The following is a 15,338-nucleotide window of genomic DNA, read 5'->3' as shown; positions in this document are numbered from 1 at the left end:
TTCTTTAAGAATTTTTTTTATCTCTAAAGGAATTGAATTTTAGCGTTCTTGTGTTTACACTACTCCACAACAAAATGGAGTTGTTGAACACAAGCTTCGTAATAATTTACAAGTTTCTAGGGCTCTTTTTTTCGATCCAACTTACCTATTACATTTCGGGGGTGGGATGTGTGATTACTACTGTCTATTTAATTAATAGCTTGACAGCACCTCGCCTCTCCAATTTCACGTAGTTTGAACGTCTATATCATTGTTCACCATCATATGACCATCTTCGTGTTCTTAGTTGTCTATTCTATGCCACTGTATTTCAACCCACCAAATTTGAGCTTCGTGCCAACCGATGTGTTTTTGTTGGATTTCCTTACTGGCAAAAAAGGTTGCAAACTATTCGATTTAACAACTAAGAATTTTTTTGTTAGCGTGACTTCAAATTCCACGAGACTATTTTTCCTTTACAAACAAACCCTCCACCATCACCAACCCCAACCATCTTCATTTTTATCCCTTAAACACCAACCCCTCCACCGAACCAGTTCCCAATAACACCTCCCCGGTCACCGATTCTTCCAACTTACATCATTCCACTCTTGAAGTCAATCCCTCACTAGACTCACCTATCTCTCGACCTTTACCTAAGTCAACTTCGCAACTCTTTCCACTACCTGATCGACTCAACTAATTCTCATCATTCATCCCAATAGAGTCACCTGAACTTGAACCTGCACCCATAACCCGCTTCTCGGATAACCATCATACCAAACCAGCTTGGCATGCAGATTATTCTATGAGCTTTGCTCAGACGAACCTTTACCAATCATCACCTCCATTGTCTAGTCACCGCTAAGGTACACGACACCCTCTCTCTCATTTTTAATCATATTCACACATTTATCCTTCTCAATTTTCATTTCTTACAAATATATATTGTTACAAATATATCTAGCTACCGAGATCCCACTAACTATTCTTAGGCAGTGCTCGATCCTAAATGGAGAGATGCCATGCAGTCTGAACTTGACGCTCTTACTAAAAATAATACTTGGCAACTTGTTCTATTACCTCATGGACATCGATGGATTGGTTGTAAATGGGTCTATAAGATCAAATTTAAGTCTGATGGCACAATTGAATGTTAAAAATCACGGCTGGCTACTAAAGGCTACACACAAGTTGAAGAAGTGGATTATTTGGAAACATTCTCTCATACTGCCAAGCTCATCACAATGTAGAGTCTCTTAGCTATTGCTGCTTCTCGTAATTAGTCCTTCATCAAATAGACGTTCAAAATTCATTTCCTCATGCCGATCTCGAGGAAGAAGTGTATATGGAGGTTCCTCTAGGCCTTCACCGACAGGGGGAGAATGTAGTATGTCGGCTCAATAAATCCCTATATGGTTTAAAGCAGGCTTAAACAAATTGGTTCGCCAAATTCTCGCATGCCATTTAAAAGGGGGTTTCCATCAATCCAAAGCTAATTATTCCTTATTTACAAAATTTGAAGGGAATTCATTTACTACGGTTCTTATTTATGTCGATGACATCATCGTGGCAGGAGATAATCAAGAAGCAATTAAGCCTCTGAAGGAGTTTCTCATTCACAAATTTTATTTCAAGAATATTGGAAGTATTTCCTTGGCATTGAAGTTTCCTTATCGAACAAAGGAATTTTTTTCATTTTTTTTGCCAAAGAAAATATGCATGATGCTTGATTCTTGGATCTCGTCCTTATTCAATTCCAATGGAGGAGCATATGAAGTTAACACAAGATAATGGTGATTTACTACACGATCCTACCAAACACAGAAGGCTAGATGGAAAATTGATTTATCTTACAGTAACAAGGCCCGACATATGATACTTAGTATAAACCTACGTAAGTTTATGCAAAATGCACGAAAACCACATTGGGAGGCTGCTTTGAGTGTATTGATATTCATTAAAGACAATCATGGACAAGGACTGCTATATTCATCCAATAATAATCTCGAGTTAAGAGCTTATTACAATTCTGATGGGGCAGGATGTACGGTGACTTGGCGTTCTATTTCAGGTTATTGTATATTTTTAGGAGATTCGCTAATTTTATGGAAATCAAATAAACAAAAAAAATGCCACATGCTCATCCACAGAAGCAGAATATCGAGCTATGGCTACAACATGCTTGGATATTACATGGATCCATTATATTTTGCAGACCTTAAGGTAATACAAAATCAACCAGCAACTCTATTTTGTGACAATCAATCAGCTATTCACATTGCTAGAATAATGTATTCCACGAGCGGACTAAACATATAGAGATTGATTGCCATATTGTGAGAGATAAGTTACAAACTGGGATAATCTCGACTTCATATGTTTCATCACGTCTTCAACTTGCAGATATTTTTACCAAACCTTTAGGAAGCGAACAAGTCCTATACTTAAGGAACAAGTTGGGAGTTCATGATTTTCACTAGTCACCTTAAGTGGGACTATTAGCAGATATCACGTGATTAGAGTCATAATATGTGTATAATTATCATCATTTGATATTTTCCTTATATATTTCTTGATTATACGATAGAATATTCTAGTCAATTTTTACCTAGAATAACTCCTTGTACATTTGTATATATTGCCCTCTATACATATAATGACATCTATTATTCATTATTCTTCTTTACTTAACACTTACAGTAACTTTTGAATTTTAAGATCGTTCAAGTTATGATATATGCCTGAAAAAATTTGTTGGTCAATGATTCCCTGACACTTAAAGAATTAGAGTCATAAGTCTAAATCTATTATTTTACAAAATATTATCATATCATTTTTAATTATAATCACGAAAGATAAATCAAAAAAAATATTTATGCATTTCAATAATTCACTACATGCAATGCATTGAAAAAAAATCAAGTACATTCAAATAATATTATTAAAAATTAAAGTGCTTACCATTTATTAGCCATATAATTCAAATCAATTTTTGCGTTTTTGGCATTCGAAATAAATATACTAGAGGTTCCATTTTTTATGGACAAGAAAAAAATTCATGTCAAATTTTACCAAAATAATCGCAAGTATTATATGATAAAGACAATGCATTCGATATCTTGCTCAATTCCTAATAATACAAGTGAAAGTCTATTCCAACTTTATATAATGACACATTTTGCAAGCAAAGTAATTTATCGAGATTTTCTTTGTCCTTAGTGAATTTTTCAAGGCAGTAATTTAAATCAATAACATTGTTTTCTAGCATAGAATCCTTCATGGATAAAGAAGTTTTTTTTTCTTTTTTCGCAAATAACTAGAATTTCAATATAAGATTTTAAATTAGATTCTATTTTTTCTTTTCATTATTGACAATAATAATTTTTCTTTTCAAGACATCATTCTTAGAGGCTATTTTTTTCCAAATCTCTTCTCCTCTCATTTATGATTTCATGACAATCGTCTTCACAATCAGAATCATCACATTCAAGGTCATCATGTCATTCATCAAAATCATTAATATTTTTTTAAATAAGAACGATATACTCCTTTATTTGTCATGATTACAAACATTTTCGATTTCGTCGTCGTTCATATCCCCTTAGGATTCTTGAGCATCCCAAGTTGCGCTGAATCCTTTGTGTTTGGATATCCATTGGAACCTTTCACCTTTCACCTTTCTTGAGGATATATCAGTTGGCCTTTATATTTCCGGGATTGTGGCATTCATAACAGTTAATCTCACTCTAAATTTTGAGGATATCTGAAGGTTGCGGGAAGAATTTTCATGTAGGATTTAGTAGTTGATTTGTCCTTTCTGTAATCCTTGCGATTTCCTCAGTCTTCATGTCCTCGTCTAAATCTTCCAAATCGTCATCGTCGTCCTGCATAGTAGGGGTGGGCATTCGGGTCGGGTCGGGTTTTTTGCAAAAAAAATATTACCCGAACCCGACCCGAAATAACTGGGTACCCGGTTATTTCGGGTCAGGTTCGGGTTTTGCTATTTTTCTCTTTTTTTTTAATTTATTTTTAATAATAATTATTTAATACTTCCAATTCTAAATGTGATATCACACTTCATAAAATATCAAAAATATATTGTTACTTGACTACAAATACGGGCAGTAAAATATATTGTTACATACACAGATTCATAAAAACAAAAGAATTACTAAATTTGTTACACAAAAACAATTAATCACAAAAAGATAAAAAAAATATATACAAACAAACAAACAGTAACCAATTTTACATAAAATATATATACATATTATATATATTAATGATTTGTTTGTTTGCCTCATTAGTCCGATTTATTAATGGTGCAATAATTTCGGTACAATTCCTCTTTCAAAGTGAAACCCAATTTTGGCAATTGAAGACAAAGAGGATTTCTCCTGCTAGGCCTGCGGTGTGATCACAATCAAAGTTTGAAGGAGCTTATATACACCTTATAAGTTCTCAAAAATTATTGAATTTTAATTTATTTCAAATCTTGAGGATGCTCTTAGTTAATCGATTGATTTCAAATACGTCATTTACATTCTCCGTCTACATGTGATTGATAAAATTGGTTTATAGAATTCACATGATTAGAACAAAAAATTTAAATTCCAATACGTTTTTTTTTTTTTTTTTTTTTTGACAATAAAAGGGAATTTTATTAAGCGATATTCGCTAAATGCAACGGGAGATCAATACTCTCCATAGAAACAGTACATGAAATTTGAGAAATACAGTGAGCTAACAAGTTTCCATGTCTCTTAACAAAATTAAACGAACAAGAATCAAAACTTTCACCAATGTTGAGGCATTCCTCCACAAACGCTCCGAACGATGAGAATTCCCACTCCATGTTGTTGAGTGCATTTATCACTTGGAGGCAATCGCCTTCAAGTATAATATTTGTTAAGCCCATCGATTTGGCCATAGAGATCGTCTTCAACGCCGCCAATGCTTCTCCTTCCACAGGTTGAAGATTTCCCTGTATGCGTGTTACTTTCCAACCGAGACAAGAACCATAACTATCCCGAGCAACCATTCCCACCGAAAAGAAACTTTCCCCATTTGGAAATGCAGCATCAAAATTTAATTTAACCACATTACTAGGGGGATGCGGGATATACACCCTAGTGTTTGGAAATTCCAATACGTTAAGGTGCATGCTTTCCTAACAGGGAGTGCACTATTACCACTTGTTTGCAATAGGTGCATTTAAATGTGTGAATTTTGCCCAACAAACCCCGTAGACCGTAGTTATTCATCTAAAATTTTCGATCCCCGACAAAATTATTCAACTCCTCATACACCTATAATAACACAAAAACATTCCAATCAAGTTTATACGAAAACAATCCATGTTGCATAACATATACGTATACAACAAGTTTGAATTATTTGAACCATGATATATACACAAGCATACCAATTATACACATTAAAAACAAAACAATCAAACCAAAAGTGGCTCAAAGCCTCATACCTCACTATTAAAAACATATGGATATGTTTTGAATAACTATTTATACTTATATTTTGCAGACTACAGCGGGTACAAGTCGGTCGTTGAGGAGTTTTTATTGACAGATGAATGATCAGATTGAGGTAATAATCGCTGTGTTATAATGCCGGCACTTGTCTGCAAACTATGCTCATATGGGATTGAAGCTCCTGAAAAGCTACCTACGGGCACGTAGAATCCAGGCTTCGAAGGCATTGGTAGCGTTATAGAGAGACTATTCATCATTATTACAACCGATGCCATTGTTGGTCTGTCGACTGCATTTTCTTGGACACACAACAAAGCAATGTGAATACATTTGATCATGTCATGTTGGGAACCAGAACTAGCCCTCAACATCGGGTCTATGAAATTTGCGGTGGTTCCCTCGCGCCAACTTCTCCAAGCCTGTCCAAGAAAATAATTTGATTAACAATAATGTATATATGTGGTTATTACATACATCAGTTTAAAATTTTATTAACATGATTTTTACTCACATAGCTCAAAAGATCTCCAGAGTCCTCCCCATTTTGGATAAATATTTTTCTCTGGCCACTTATAATTTCCAGGATTATGACACCAAAGCTAAATACGTCCGATTTGACAGAGAACTGACCAGAAATAGCGTATTCTGGTGCCATATACCCACTGCAGCAAACATATGGATATTATATATCTCTGCTGATTCATATAGTTAGTGAAGAAGAAAAAGAATATACCCAGGAGCAGACCTAGGGGCTTTTTGGTGAGGGCCAAAATATGTTCAAAAAAAATTATGCAGGGGCAGAAGCCCCCCCAAACTTACACATGGGTCCGCCCCAGAATATAGCTAATCAAGATATAATATGTGAAAATGAGACCTCACAAGAATGATGAACAAAAACTTGGAGAGATATTTCGTTATGGATCATATTAGGAAACACTACTTGCAATTTTGACGACAAAAAAACATAAACTATATAAATTTATAGAAGACTTACTAGGTTCCGACAATCCTGGTAGTACTTTTTTGAGTTCCATCTGGCACAATTAATTTTGCCATACCGAAATCGGAGATTTTAGGATTCATATGTTTATCAAGAAGGATATTACTAGCTTTAAGATCACGGTGAATGATTTGGAGCCTGGAATCTTCATGCAAATATAGAATTCCCTTAGCTATGCCCCCGATGACTTTGTAACGCGTATCCCAATCCAAAGTCGATGATTTGATCCGGTCTACAAGTCGAACAAGGTATATCTTATTAATGTTTTAACTTTCCACACGCATCATGTGTGCGGAAAAAAAATGATGAAAATAAATTACGTTACCAAATAAAAATTGGTCTAGGCTGCCATTCGGGACGAACTCGTATACAAGAAGCCGCTCGATACCTTGAATGGAGAAACCCAAAAGCCTAACCAAATTCTTGTGCTGGAGTTTGGCCACTAACAACACCTCATTCTTGAATTCCATTTCACCTTGACCTGAATCCTTGGATAATCTTTTCACTGCTATTTCTCCTCTATTTTCAAGTTTTCCCTAAGATCAATTAAAATAATATTACATTCAAATGATTGAATACTCATTCTCATGTATTAGTATATTGCTGATGTTATATGTTTAATGTACCATATAAACAGGTCCAAAACCACCTTCCCCCAGCTTGTTATCATCCGAGAAGCCATTTGTTGAATCTTTAATTTCGCCAAAATCAAATTGTATGGATTCAACAGTGCTGATCCCATCAACATCTTCACCAATTAAAATAGAATGATCAAGTTTAATTCGCAGTAATGAAGTAAATTTTGCGTAAAAGCCAACACATGAAAAGTACCTATCTATATATATAATTTAAAGGTTAAATTACACCCACACCTCTGAGATATGCTAAAATAACTTTGAGGTCCCTGTGATATCGGTAATTACACTCACCCCTGAAACATAGTTAGAAACTCTAATAGGATAATGCATTGGATACGTTATTCCGATAGCATTCTAGCTGACTATTAATTATAGAAAGTGGTGGAGACAACATAGAGCTATGAGTGATTTAAAAAACGTTAGGGGAGTCATGTCACCCCCTAGCTCTATGTTAGTTTTACCACTTACTAGACGTAATAGTTCGTTAGAACACTACCGAAATAACGTATTTATGCACTCCACACTTAATCCTGAAATTTTGTGTTATATTTAAGATTTTTCCTTATGAGTGTGAACACTAATAGATCTTTTAGATTCCACTGATAGTTCATCGTCCCAAAATTTCAATTTTACCCGTGTGTAGGACTGTTTTATTTATTACTTCATTTGTTTCAAAATAAGTGTCATTTTGTCCATATTTTTGTTTCCCGTATTAACTGCCACTTCAGAGTTTCAAGATAAAAATAATTGTTTTTTTACCAATGTTAATTTATATCATTAATTGTTCAAGCTCATTAATTTGTCCACTAATGTATCTTTTTTCAAAGTTTAAAAGAGGTAATTTATGCCTGCGTAATTAAAAAGGAGACAATTTATTAGGGTTCTTAATTTGTTCATGTTTACTGTTTACCTCACTTATTGAAGCTGAGAGAGTAGTGGATTAGTTATAAAATTAGGTTTTTGTCCATAAGTCCCGAACCAACCATCTTTATTATTCTATGTTTAGGGTTATATCTATTTTGCCAATAAGCTCATCCCTTTTAATATTTATTATAAATAAAGGAAAAAATAATGTATATGACGAAATTATCCCCAACCATTTACACTCAATTCTTAATTGTAATCCCAATTTAATCAATTTTGACCTCAAAAATCCAATTTTGACTTTTTTTTTAAACTTTATTTTTCAAAAATAATTTTTTTGCCGCCAGTTTTCGGCGGTTAATGCCGGTCTCCGGCGTTCACTTTTCGATTTTTTTTTCTGGTCTGTTTTTTCCGCCGTCGGTCTCCGGCATTGACTTTTTTTTTTTGGTGATTTTATTTTATTTATTTTTTTTCACATAAATTTTTTATTCGTTTTTTACGCCGGCCGCTAAATATTGACCGCAATTGTACTGTCATTAATAGTAATTATATTGTCACTAACAGTACAATAACGTAATTATACTGTTGTTGACAGGACATTAACGTAATTGTACTGTCGTTGACAGTACAATTAGAGTCAACCACAATATTATTATTTTTTTGGTTTTTTTTACTTATTTATTTATTTATTTTATTTTATTTTTTTATTTTGTTTGATTTATTTACAAGTCAACGTAATTATATTATTGTCGTTGGTAGTAAAATAACTGTAAACACAATAATAATACTGTCAACCACATTAATATTATTATTTTTTTTGGTTTTTTTTGTTTTGTTTTAGTTGTTGACGGAGTAAATTAATAATATTACTGTCTAGCTATTATTGTAATATTACTGTAAACAAATAATGTTACTGTGGTTGACAGTAATATTACTGTTGTTACACTAATATTACTGTCAACCACAGTAATATTGATTCTTTTGGCTTTTTATTATGTTTACCTTTGTTGAACGGTCAACATATTAAAATTACTCTATTGCAAAATAATAATTACTTTTTTGTGTTAATATTATTGTGCTAGAGATTAATATAGCTGTAGACATCAAAATTTTGAGATAAATTACTAATTAATAACCAAAATAAATCGGTTATTAATTTAGGTCTCAAATTAAAGTTCATAACATATTTGGGCTTTAAGATGTCCAGCCCACCCTGCAAGTCGAGAAACCCTAACCCTAGCTTATGCCTATAAAAGAAGATCTTTGGTGGATCTAAAAATCGACTCACACAGACACATATCGAGCTCTCAAGCTCACGTCTCGAGCCTCCACCTCGAATTCATAACATATTTGAATTTGAGGTGTTCGTGATAGGAAATCATATGTTCGATTACTCGAATTCATAACGTATTTAAATTCGAGGTGTTCGTGATAGGAAATCATATGTTCGATTCAAGAACAAGCTTTTAAGCCCTTGAATCAAAATCTAGAATAGGAGAGAAGAATCAGAGGAATTCACGGAGATTGTAATCCGCTTTCGTTTGATAATAAATTTATTTGTTTCCTATATTTTTCTTGTCTTGTATTTATGTTTTACATATTCGAAAAATTTGTGGTTTACAATAGCAATATTACTGTGTTAAACTGTAGTATAGTTAATATTATTGTGTTTAACAATAATATAGTTAATATTACTGTCAACCATAGCAATATTGATGTTTAAACGATGGTGGGGGTGTTAAAGGGAAAAAAATTTAAACAAAAAAATCGAAAAAGTCAATGCCGGAAACCAGCGGCGGAAAATCAGGAAGAAGAAAAAAAAATCGGAAAAGACAACGCCCAAGAGACCGGCGTTGACCGCCGGAAACTGGCGGAAAATCAGGAAGAAAGAAAAAAGCACGCCGGAGACCGGCGGTCAACGGCGGCAACGGACGAAATTGCCCATAAAATTGTGTTTTGGGTCAAAATTGAATAATTTGTGAAATTTGTGGTCAAATTGAGGTTAGATTAAATTAAATAATGAAGTTGGAGCATATTAAAAATGTGAGTGGCTATTTTAGTCTTTTGCAAACATCTGGACTACTTTCTTGTATAAGAGTTTTTTGTTTGGACCCCTTTATAAAAAAATCTCATTGATGGGCCTATTTGTAAAGTCCACTATAAAATGTCCCCAACAATGTAAATTTTGACATTCTCTTGACCGATTTGTTCGATGCTACACCCGGTGAAAAACACCGGGTGGGTCTTCTGCTGCCACGTGTCTCTTTTTTTGTATTTTATAATAGATTCCCCGCTAGGGTTTACCTTTAGGGGTTTTAGAAAAATAAAAAAAGAACACGTGGCAGCAGAAGACCCACCCGGTGTTTTTCACCGGGTGTAGCATCGAAGGAACCCTCTTGACCAATTCGAAAGAATTGCATGATTTTCTTTTTGGACTTATTTCATTGACATTTCCTAATGGGAGACGTTCACTTACATTCTTTGTGCTGCAAAAAAATCTTTATGTTGTCTTGATTAATAACATAAATGGTATATCCAACATTTGAATGTGTAGATGTTTTGTTAATTTCTTTTCATATTCAAGGAAAATTTAGATATTAAAGATTTACTTTAATGTTCATGACCTATCGTTAGTTTGAAGACAATAAATATAATTTCAAAATTAGAGGGAGATTTTTATAGTTTAGAGATATTTTAAGGGGTCTTTTAAAATTCATATTTTATAATGTTTAAGGGACTTATATTTATTTAGAAGTAATCTAGACATTCTCCAATTTGTAGCATAGAAATAACCCTGCAATTTGTGTTAGTTGTTTTTTTCCGGATGGTTAGTTTGAAGGATAAGTATAAGTTATGTTGTATAACTATCCAGAAAGAAAGAGGTTTTTTCGTGTTGAAATCGTAGTCGGGAAGATGTTTGTTATTTACCAACGAACTTACTATTGGAATATTCGTGTATCTTCTTCTTGCTTCTCTTCATCAGATAGATGCCGACACAAAGAACCAGTAATAGACACGCAAAAATTGAAATAAAGATGGTGATAATACTCCGAGTTCTATTCTCATTACGTTTTCCTGAAAATCAAGGGCAAAAATTGTCAATTCGTAATTCAAAAACAAAACAAAAAAAAAATCATTATGCTTGCAACTAGTAGAGTATGACTAATTCGATATAGTGATGATAAATGGATCAAGTGACAACAAAGTAAGATACTATTAGCAACATACAAATGTTATCACTTTTTAAAATTTTGATATTTTCCCAATTAGAATATTATTATTGTCATTCTTCTTCTAATTATTAATGTCATTTTTTTCTTATTCATACATATAGATCCGTTAATAATTAACACCATTAATTATGAAGGGGGATTCCATGATAATTTTGTGTAACACATACAGAAATTGGTGCATTTTTTTTTCTACAATACAAGGGGTAATTATGCAAAAAATATTTATTTATATTCTTTCTGCATATAATACATGTCAGTCAGCTAAAAAAAGAATTGAGTTAGTGAAAACTGGAACAAATTTCATATTATTTATATTATTTCTGCATATAATACATGCCATCTTATATTATATAATTTCTTTGATATTAAGGATATTTTTGGAAAAATTATTTTTTTTCACAATTTCGGTATGTTTCCAATTTTGATGCAATTTTTTTATTTCTTTGAATAAAATGAAATAAAACTTTGGAAATCGCAAAAAAAAATCATTCTACAATTTAAAATTTGAATTGGAAAAGTCGAAATATAAAAAGTTCATTCGAAATTCAACCCTTATTAGTTATTACTCTTTTGTTTTTCGTAATGCAGATTAAATGGTCTTCCACATAATTTAAGAAGGGGCTTTATGCTTAAGTCACACTGACCAACCATTTTTATTCTTCTAGGTTCAAGGATTATATCTCTTTTGTCAAGAAATCCATCACTTTAATACCTATTATAAATAAAGGCAAAATTAATGTCTATGACAAAATTACCCTCAACCCTTTAAACACAATTCTTAATTGTAACCGCAATTTAATTTCAATTTAATCAATTTTGACCACAAAAATCCAATTTTGACTTTTTCTTTTGTTTAAACTTTTTTCCTCGGCCCATCTCTGGTGTTGACTTTTTTCAAAAAAAAATCCCTAAATTTTATCCGTTTTTTACGCTCGCTGCTGAACGTTGACCGTAATTGTGTTGTCATAACCAGTAATTACACTGTCAACCACATCGATATTATATTTTTTTGGCTTTTTTTTTATTATGTTTGATTTGTTGCCAAGTCAACGTACTTATATTATTGTCGTTGACGGTAAAATTACTGTAAACATAATAATATTACTATCAACCACATCAATATTATTGTTTTTGGTCTTTTTGTTTTGTTTGATTTGTTGACCGATTTAGGTAATAATATTACTGTCTGCTATTGTAATATTACTGTAAACACAATAATATTACTATGGTTGACGGTAATGTCACTATCTTTACAGTAATATTACTGTGGAGGACAGTAATGTTACTGTCAACCAATTCAATATTAATTATTTTGACTTTTTATTATGTTTGTCTTTGTTGAACGATTAAATTATTAATATTACTTTATTATACAATAATATTGATTCTTATTATGTTAATATTACTGTGCTAGAGAGTAATATAACAATATTATTGTGTTAAACTGTAATATAGTTAATATTACTGTGTAAAACAGTAATATAATTAATATGACTGTCAATCACATCAATATTACTGTTTAAACAGACAAAAATATGTTGTAGAAAAAAAAGTTAACGCCGACGGAGACCGGCGTTGACCGCCGGTCAATAGCGGAGAAAAGAAAAAGAAAAAGAAAATATCAACGGCAAAGACTGACGGTTAACGGCGGCGACAGGCGAAATTGTACTCAAAATTGAGTTTTTTGGTCAAAAGTGAATGATTTGTGAATTGGGGTCTAACTGAGGTTAAATTGAATTAAAAATGATGAAATTGGACCATATTAAAAATGTAATGGGGTATTTTAGTTTTTTACACACCTCTAACTACTATAATTTTTTGTCTAAACTCCTTTAAGATTAAGTATCCATAATCAACTTATATGTAGTGGACCCATTCAAAAAACCAATTCAAGTTTTAAACAAATAAATCATTTTTGCATAAATCCCATTTCTATTGTCAAAATCATGCACCAAACCCATTTGTTTTACTAAAAAACCTGCATTAAGTCTTCTACATAGTTAACCAACGGTGTTAATAATTAGCGGAATATGTGATTTCATGGGAAATAAAATGCAACAGAAGTGGGGTTTACGCAGTAAAATTTACATATATATTGGGGGGTTTGGTGCAGATTTCCGCTCATACACGGTGTTTTACCTGTTTACCGGAATATTTTCTTCGAGAGTTTTCATCTACATTTGTTAGTTTGTAATTCTTCAAATAACTGATAAGTACTGTAATTCGTTGAAATTAAATTTTTCGAGTGTATGTATGGATTGGAATTACGTACTTGTATTCAAATAGAGAGTAAATTACCCGGTGGTGGTGGAGATGGCACCAAAGGCGGCGGCGGCGGCGGTAAAGACGACGTTGCCAATATTGGTTCATGAAGTCTTGTACTATTGTAATCATTTGTAGGCGCGTAGCGTAGAATGCAGCTGGGCAGATAGACAGTGCCCGCTTGAGAATCTCCCGAAAGATATAGCGCCGCCTCCACCAAGCAACTGCTGCAATTCTTGGGCGATAAATCCGGCGTGCACTGCATGAACACGTAGATTTTCTGAGCACCGGGCCCCGTCGTCCTATTCCCCACCTCAGCCATGCGAGGAGAGCTGCCGTTAGCTACCTTTGCCCGAACATCGTCGATCAGCTCTTTACGGATGTCCTTAAACGTGTCGGGACTCGTGGTCACATTTATTTTCCCACGAAAAACCGTTACGGGTTCAACAGCCAGCCTCTCGAATATGGTCTCGTTTGAGTACCGAACCATACAGAATTGCGACCACACAATCGCCTGGTATTGTTTTGGACAATGATCTATTAAGATTTCGGCGTTGTCCTTGACGCAACCTCTACAAGCGTCGAGCAGAGTATCGGCTCTGCAGAGGGCAACAGCTTTGGCAGTGCCCAGTGTGCCGCTATAGAAACCGCTGTCGTCGATATTTACAGAGAGAGTGTAGAGGAGGCCCTTAAGATTAGCTGCATGCCTGCTTGTAGCTGTGTAATTCCCTTTTTCGTCTAAGCAAATAGGACCCTCAGCCTTTCGAGGGACTGCCAACGGAAAAACGGTTGTCGGAGTGAGAATAATATAGAAACAGAGCACCCATATTTTGGAACTACTCATAACTACTGATCTGTTATAATACAGAGTATGTGACATGTATTTTTGAATTTTTGAGCATGCGATATAATGAATTCCTAGTGTTGGAGTTTTATAAGGAGTTGTAGTGCTCCGAAATGTGGATTCCTTTACACCCTTCAATGTAGCCTGAAGGACAATCCGTGTTGAAATTATCGCCTAGACTTTGGATTAACATATCCTGTTGAGTGGATTAAAAGTTAATCACCAAATTACAAGACTTAATATAATTAAATACAATACAAAAAGTATATGACATGTGAAAAGTCAATCTTTGAAAAATGAAGTTGTGTTCGGAAAAACAAACTTACGTGTACACTTTACCCCCTATATCAGTTTATCTCATTTTACTGTCGATCGATTTGCCTTCCTCTCCACTTGGAAAATTTGTCTCAATGCGGCCCTTGTTGTTACTTATCAGACCTTTAATTTAACATCGTTTGATCTAAACCCTGAAATTACAAAAAAAAAAAAACCGTCCCTCCCAATTTAAATAAGGGCAAATGGCAAAAAGGCCCATCACATGGGACTTAAATGCATTTTAGTCCACAAAAAAAACAGTCTCTCAATTAAGCCCATCCCCATGTCTTTAGTCTAAAATACCCTCAATAATATAATTCTTAACAATTCCACCCATTATGCTCTAACTTCCTTAATATTACACATTGACCCCGGATTTAAACAAATATATCACATTAACCCCCAAAACTTTTTTTTTTCAGAAAATAATTTTTTTTCTGAACTGTTTTTTTTCCGGCCAGATTCCGGCGTTGACCGCCGGAGACCGCCGGTCTCCGGCGTTGACTTTTTTTTTTTTTTTGAAATTTTTTTTTTTTGAAATTTTTTTTTTCCTGCTTTTTTTTTTCCGGCCGGTCAACGGTGCCGGTCAACCACCGTTGACCGCCGGTCTCCGGCATTGACTTTTTTTTTTTTTTTTTTTTTTTTTTTTTTTTTTGAATTGTTTTTTCTTAGAAAAAAAAAATATTTTAAATAATATTACTGTCTTGACTA

General features: G+C 33.6%; 2 protein-coding genes across 2 annotated transcripts; both read right to left on the bottom strand.

The window, feature by feature from the left end:
* Positions 1-4,645: 4,645 nt before the first annotated feature.
* On the bottom strand, positions 4,646-5,023 carry LOC148771805 (uncharacterized). The gene has a single exon (XM_088815240.1). The coding sequence runs from the start codon at positions 5,021-5,023 to the stop codon at positions 4,646-4,648; it is 378 nt and encodes a 125-aa protein (XP_088671366.1).
* Positions 5,024-5,506: 483 nt separating this feature from the next.
* Positions 5,507-14,312, bottom strand: LOC105961489 (cysteine-rich receptor-like protein kinase 26). The gene is made up of 7 exons (XM_088815239.1): positions 13,505-14,312; positions 10,946-11,048; positions 7,098-7,260; positions 6,797-7,007; positions 6,466-6,703; positions 5,983-6,133; positions 5,507-5,890 (listed from the first exon to the last, which is right to left on the bottom strand). Exons 1-7 carry the CDS (start codon positions 14,310-14,312, stop codon positions 5,525-5,527), a joined length of 2,040 nt encoding a protein of 679 aa, XP_088671365.1. The 3' UTR covers positions 5,507-5,524.
* Positions 14,313-15,338: the final 1,026 nt, after the last annotated feature.

Source organism: Erythranthe guttata, chromosome 3 (assembly GCF_056151865.1).
Source record: "Erythranthe guttata isolate IM_541 chromosome 3, IM_541, whole genome shotgun sequence".
In the NCBI taxonomy this organism is placed as follows: Eukaryota; Viridiplantae; Streptophyta; class Magnoliopsida; order Lamiales; family Phrymaceae; genus Erythranthe; species Erythranthe guttata.
This window is presented reverse-complemented; position numbering and strand designations above follow the sequence as displayed.

Excerpts from the sequence above, each read along its gene's own strand:
- LOC148771805 (XM_088815240.1), bottom strand. The coding sequence starts at position 5,023 with ATGGTTGCTCGGGATAGTTATGGTTCTTGTCTCGGTTGGAAAGTAACA.
- LOC105961489 (XM_088815239.1), bottom strand. The coding sequence starts at position 14,312 with ATGAGTAGTTCCAAAATATGGGTGCTCTGTTTCTATATTATTCTCACT. Across the intron at positions 7,261-10,945 it reads GGCATCTATCTGATGAAGAG|ACTGCGAATTAAACTTGATC; the intron begins AAGCAAGAAGAA and ends ATTTACTTCATT. Across the intron at positions 5,891-5,982 it reads CTGGAGATCTTTTGAGCTAT|GCTTGGAGAAGTTGGCGCGA; the intron begins GTGAGTAAAAAT and ends TTTCTTGGACAG.